Source organism: Melozone crissalis, unplaced genomic scaffold, assembly GCF_028551555.1.
Source record: "Melozone crissalis strain CALT ecotype California unplaced genomic scaffold, PUWL_Pcris_2 ptg000036l_1, whole genome shotgun sequence".
Classification (NCBI taxonomy): Eukaryota; Metazoa; Chordata; class Aves; order Passeriformes; family Passerellidae; genus Melozone; species Melozone crissalis.
The window spans coordinates 4807716-4814262 of record NW_026535814.1 but is presented as its reverse complement, the minus strand read 5'-3'; the positions used below and the strand labels follow the sequence as shown (position 1 = coordinate 4814262).

Sequence of the window (6547 nt, the reverse complement as noted above, 5' to 3'; positions counted from 1 at the left end):
TCTCTCCTAGTTGCTTTTGTAAGAGCCATAAGCACTATTCACTAAATTTCATACTAGATACCAGATAAATTATACCTATTATGAGATGAGACTTCCTAACATGCTTTGCAAAGTGATGAGTAAGAGTTGTTTTATTGCAATTACCTCAGAAACTTTTGAACAGGAGGAACAGATTGAAGAGATGGTTTGTGGGAAAATCCATAGAAGAGAATCCTGGAGGCAAGCCTAACTGCCACCAGCCACATCTGCTAAAATCCCAATTAAAAAGAAAACATGCCACTGTAAATTCCATGTCTTGTGAAGTGAAAAGATGGAGAGCACGTAACTGTTACTGAAAGGTGTGCTGATATAAGTAGACTAAAAGCCAAGTAATTGGTAAAAGTTTCTGGATGAGGTCCTAACAACTTTGCATGCAGTATATAAATTGCATAAATACAATAGTGAGGAATACAAATACAATCTAATATCTTAGGAATTACGAAATTTCTTTTTTTTTTTTTTTACTGACCCTGTGTTCACTACAGTGAATACAGTCAAAATTCACCATGTTCAATTAAATCTAGACATTTGCAATACTGGCAGAGTTGATTCTTTCATTTCTTTTTCAGTTGCAATTCAAACAGGTGTTTAAAACAGGCTAACCACACGAACTTGCTTCCTCTAAACCCTGTAACCTTGTTCCCCAAGAATAAAGCTTTGCCACTTTGCACTAACAGTGGGCACTTCACTTTGTATCTTTCCTAGAAAAAGTCTTAAGACGGCAAAAGACATCATACCTATGACCTCTTGCAAAAGAGACCTAATAGAACTCAGTCTGATCATTCATGTAGGAACAAATGAATCTATTTTGGTATGTCTCAACTTAATTAAACAGTTTTAACTATGTATCCCATTTTGGTTTATGATGTCGATACAGTAACTTTGTTACTATATACATTTTAGTTAAAGCAGAGGCTTTTTTTTTCATTTTAGGCTTAGAGCTAGGAACTGTAAACCTTGGTAATAGGGACCTGTTTTTAGGATGTGTTACTGAGCTTCGATTGTGTTCCATGATCTATCTTACAGGAAAAAAACCAAAACAAAACAGTAATTGAAAAGATCCCATACTCTTTTTGTTTGTTTGGGTGGTTTTTGTTGCCTTTTTTGTTTCTTTTGTTTGTTTGGGGGGGGTTGTTTGTTTGGGTTTTTTGTTTTTTGGGGGACAAACATCAGTTTGTCTATCAGTTAAGCAGGGGGAGAGTTGTGAGTCGTGAAAACCCTGCTGGCCGCAGAAACACACCGGTTTCTGCAGAACCTTCTGCTAGTCTTACACCGGAAAACAATTGCTTTCGACGTCCAGATTCCCTCTTTAATGAGAAAATGACTCACCACCAAACTTTCCCACTCCCGTCGGAAAATGAAGTTTTCCGATGAGGGTCACACCGTGGTGACCGAGCGCCTTCGCCTTTCTCCCCGCAGACACCGCGTCCTCACTAACAACGCCACAACGGGGTGATTCTCTGCGCGCGCTGCCTTCCTCCACAAGCTCCAGAGCTCTGCACGCCGGTCCCATCCTTGCCCCACCACGCCCAGCCTCGCCTGCCGGGCAGGACCCGCCGGCGCTCCCGGGGCGAGCGCAAGTTGCGGCGCGGACCCCGCGCGGCCGAGCCGAGCCGGGCCGGGCCGGGCCGGGCCGGGCGGCGGCACCCGGGGCCACCCGCGGCGGCGGAGCCGGGCGGGCCGCGGCGATTGGCGGCGGCGCTGACAGCGGGCGGGGCGGCGGCGGCAGCACCGCCCACCCCCCGCTATAAGCCTCTTTGCCGCTTTCTCACTGGGTCTCATTTTCGCTCCGTGCGTTGCTGTGGCTGCGCAGTGGAAATCCGCACCGGGGAGCTGCTGAGGGGCGCCGTTGTCATGTGAAAGCGCACATGCTCTGCCATCCACGCGGCACCCCCCTCTCTTCTGCCTCCGCGTGTTTTTCCTGTTTTTTTCTAACGTAACTCCTTTCCTCCTCCTCCGCCCCTGCTCAGCCCCTCGCCGCCGCTCGGCCGCCAGGCGCCCCCCGCAGAGGCTGAGCCGCGGGCAGTCGCGGGGCGGCCGCCCCGGAGCAGCGCGCCCGGCGGCAGGGAGCCCGCGGAGCCGCGCCCCGCGGAGCCGCCCCGGAGGTATGGTTTTCCCGGCGGAGCGGAGCTGCGGCCGCTGCCACCTTCGCGGGTGTTGAGACGGGATTTGTGCGGTGCGGTTCCTGGGCTCCTAGCTTCATGACTGCGCGGAGCGGGGAACCAACACCATGCGAGGTAAGCGGGCCGGCGAGCGGCTGTCTTTTGGGAAAGCTGCTGGTGAACGGGCGGGAGAAGAGGGTTCGTACTAGGGAAGAGGGTCCGAGGGAGAAAGTTGATGGATCGTGCCCGCCCGCCGGCGTGGCTACTTAGGGTTTGATTCCTGCGCCCGCGGGGGCCGCGACCCAGACCGAGGAGGCTCCGGGCGGATGGTGGGCGACACCCCTCGCGTAGGTGTCCCGGGGAGCCCGGCGCCGCCCTGGCCCGGGGCAGAAGGGCCGGCAGGAGGGAGTCTCGGGGGTTTGGCCGTGTCTGTGCTGTGAGGTCCCCGCCTGCAGCTGCCCGCGGGGCGCGGCAGGTGTCCCGTACGGCGGAACCCGCTGCCGCTTGGTCCCGGGTCGTTGCCAGCATGGAGAGGGGCTCCCTTTTTCTCCCCAAAAGTTACGTCGACTTTGTTCCCCAACCGGCACGTCGTCTGGAGGCCCCCATTCCTCATGGGTTGCTAACTGGGCGACAAGGGTTGCGCTGCCCGGGAACCCCTTCCCCGTGCCCGCAGGTCTCTTCGGGTCCTGAGCCTGTCCTGCCTGCGCAGCCCGATCGTGGAGGGCGGGAGAGATTCCTCCGGGGCTTGCAGCCGCACTCGGTGAGGGTCCCGCCGGAGCCACCGACGGGACACCCTCAGGCATGGAGAGCTGCCGGTGTCCGGTGGGGATGGAGGGAGGCTGCGTGCTGGCACGCCGGGCACCCGGGTGGGTGTGTAGGGCTGCGGAGGACATGGGAATGCGTTGTTTCCCTGTCTCCCAAGACCAGACTCCCCTGGGCCCCATCCCCGGGCTGGACGAACACCAGCACCGGGGCAAGAGCAACCCTTGCCAGCCTCGGGCGTCCGCGGGGTTTACGCAGCTCCTCCGCCCCCATCTTCCACCTTACCACCTTACCCTTTATCGCCCAGTTTGGTAGGGCGGTTGCTTACCTCACCCATGGCATGGTAAAAGGGACAAAAAGTAGTCTCTACCAGGGTATTGGAACGGAGGAGAAGGGCTTATGGGGAGTGGGACGCGCTGGGGGTTGACAGCGGCACTGCATGCAGATTTCTTGATCTTCTGTTTAAGGATGGGACACACACACACGTACTGTAAAGAACTTCTAGCTAGAATTTCAGCTTATTTGATGTCATCTCCTGTAACAGCATGTGTTAGCAGCACTAACAAATCACACGTGTGTAATTGGCTTTAAAAGAATTGTAGCCATGACATTGGCACAGATCGACTTAGAAAGACCTTCTTTTCCCCCAGCGTTCTTTGTTAGGGTGTTGGTTGTGGGGCATCTGGCAAGAACTTGCTAAACGTTGTTTGTTTTTCTTAAGAGCAACAGGAAACAAGGGAAAACACGTAATTCTGTGGAGTGGCCCCTGTTGCAGCTTTGCAGCTTGGGTTGGAGATTTTCTATTTGTTTGATTATGGGGTTTGTGTGGGTTTTGGTATTGTTTGTGGTTTTGGTTTGGGTTTTTTCCTTCTTTCTTCTTCTGCGCACCAGAGCGCCTCCAATTTGAGTAAAGCCGGTCATTGTCTCAGGGGCTGTTTTTAAAAACGTGCCCATCCAGTGACCCCTGGTCAGGAGCCCCAGCTCCCCTTTCTGTGGGCAGCTCATCCTCACAAGCTGTGGCTCCCATGCCTCTCCTCCCCTGCCCTGGGGTGGCCTGCACAAGGGTGATGAGTAATGTCGTCCCTCTCCTCAGACACTTTCCTTCTAAACAAGGCCCGGGGTGGTCTAGCTGTGCTGGGCAGGGAGAGGGAGGCAGATCTTGCTGCACATCTGGTTACATCTCCTGCGGGATCTGCCCCAGCTCCTTAACCATCTCTGCCACCCCTTTAGCTGTGCTGTCAGCCAATGTGAAGAGGTGCAGCTCTGCCCCTAGAATGCAAATTAGTATTTGCATTGTATTTATGCTTACTCAATGGGGAATTTACAGGTGGGGAAAAAAGGGCTGGGGGGGAGATGGAGGAGAAAAACAAACAGGCAGCTTTCATTCTTATTTATATCATGTGCAAGAGGTCAGTAAAATGAAGTTTTTGCAACAGGTGTGTGTCAAGGCAAGAGCAGTGCTTCATACCACCTCAATTAAAAAGGAACATTACACATTAATTGAGCATCTGTCTTTGTGGCTTTCCAAATAATGGAAATAAACGAGTGTCACAGTTCACAGATTGTGAGCTCCCATGGACTGATGCTTTTAGAGAGCTGTGAGCCTTCTTGTAAGGATGTAGTTGTTTTCAACTGTATTTGCAGTTGGTTTGAAGGAGGAAGTGCTCAGTCTTGAGCGTGTGGTCTGTTCCCCCGAACTTTCCCAGCTGAGCTGTGATCCTTCCAAGCTGTGGTTGGGGCAGTTGGCACAGAATACCTGGGATATGGGATGTACAGGGGCTGCTGTGGTTCATTACTGCTCCACATTGGAGACGGAGGCCAAAAAGTGCCCGAAAATACCTAACCTGGCTATTTTCTGCTGAATCCTCGAGCACCGGAGAGCCACGTAGACTGTTAGTTATCCCGTCCTGTGGAAGCCAGTTTACAGCTTTTGTTACCGTCATTGGTCATGTTTCATCCAAAATAATAATTTTCTGGACTTCAAACCTTGATTTCAATCCCATTAAGCATATGTAGCCATACTGAATTATAGCAGAGCAATATACAGGGCACTGAGCATTTGTTGATATGGTAGGTCCTGATATTTCCCTCTGAATGGAAAATGGGGTTTTTTTGGAGTTGATGACTTTTATACCAGTATTTTATAGAGGCAAACATAGGTGTAAAAGAAATTTACAGTGAGCATTCATCACAGTCTTCCTTCCATCTGTCCCACTCCTGGCAACATCCTGTGAGGGAGTTAAGAACATAGAATGTGTACTTCAGTATATTTTTTAGTAAAAGAGAACAGAAAACGCACTAAAATGATTGTGCTATTTAACTGAAAAACAAGTCTTATATTTTTCCTTGTAGTTCATTTCCTACTAAAATTATTTGTAAAGTTTAAAGCTATTAAAAGTTAGTTCTGTGTATAATGCAGCTGTTACACAAGTGTGGAAGGTTAACTGTGGCAAAAAAAAGTGTCAAAATATCTACTTTTACTCTGGGAACATGGTACTCGTACACATACAAAAGTCAATTTTGTGATTGTATCTATTTGAATTGTGAAAGTGACATTAGTACCCAAGTACTTCACTTATTACAAAAGTAATATTTTAACCTTTAGGTGAAAATCTTACTAAAGCTTTTTTTGTTACATCTAAAGAAAAGAACCACCACAACTCCCTGAAACCAAGTTATTTGAGTTTTATGTGTAGTTTTTTCTTGTTGGTGTCAGGATCAGCAATAATACATGTTGCATGATGTAGTTACTCCATTTTCTTAGCATGACTGAAATATTTGTAAGAAATTATAAAAGTGCTCAAATTCTACAAGCAGTATTTCTAAGCCAGCTTATTAAGTAACGCATATAAAGAGACTGGCTTGCTTAGAAGTTCTCCTTAATTGAGTAGATGAGTGCAGGGAATCTTTATAGACTCATTAACTTCAAAGGAAAATTATTTTGCAGTTTATTCCAGGAAAAGTAAATATGTCTCTATTTGTAATATGTAACATTAGTATTCTAAAATTCATCGATTGCATTGAATATTTAAGGAAGGACTTAGGACCTTACCCTACCATTGTAAAACCAGTTTGTCCTCACAGTGTAGTGCATCTAGCAACTCCTTAATTGAATAATGTTATTTGACTTCATTGGGACTCCTTGATATGTGATAAAGCACAAATTTCTGGTGTTAGGTGTTCGCAGGTAAAATTTAATAAATGTCAGTAAATGCTTTGAAAATTGTGAGTCAGTAATAAACTGTGTTGTGTAATAAAAAATTCAGCTGTATATAGTCAATAAACAGTGACACCTCTGCAGAAGGAACAAAAGTAAAAGGGAAAGCATGAGTGCCCATTATTACCTCAGCAATACTTTTACTTTGCATTGGATCGTACTTACATTCCATATGGTATCTTCAATTTATATTAGGGATCAAAGGAGAATATATAATGAAAGTTCATCAATAGATAACAATATGATTTAATAACAAATAGACATTTTATAAGAATTTTTTCATAATATAATTATTCTTTTAAAGTTACATTTGTTTTTCATAGATGGAAGTCGAGTGACAGTTAATTTAAAAACTGCAAAAATACCATGTACACTGGCTGAAAATAATTTGTTTTTTGTGGTATGGAAAATATCTGACTTCCACTGT

The 6547-nt window shown here is 47.5% G+C and overlaps 1 protein-coding gene across 1 annotated transcript in view; it reads left to right on the top strand.

Annotated features, from left to right (window-relative positions):
- Window positions 1-2186: 2186 nt before the first annotated feature.
- The window catches only part of RORB (RAR related orphan receptor B), a 130305-nt gene continuing 125944 nt past the window's right edge, over window positions 2187-6547 (top strand). Inside the window, exon 1 of the mRNA XM_054283365.1 lies at window positions 2187-2276. Within this exon, the coding sequence (XP_054139340.1) occupies window positions 2270-2276 (7 nt within the window). The 5' untranslated portion in view covers window positions 2187-2269. The remainder of the gene's footprint in view (window positions 2277-6547) is intronic.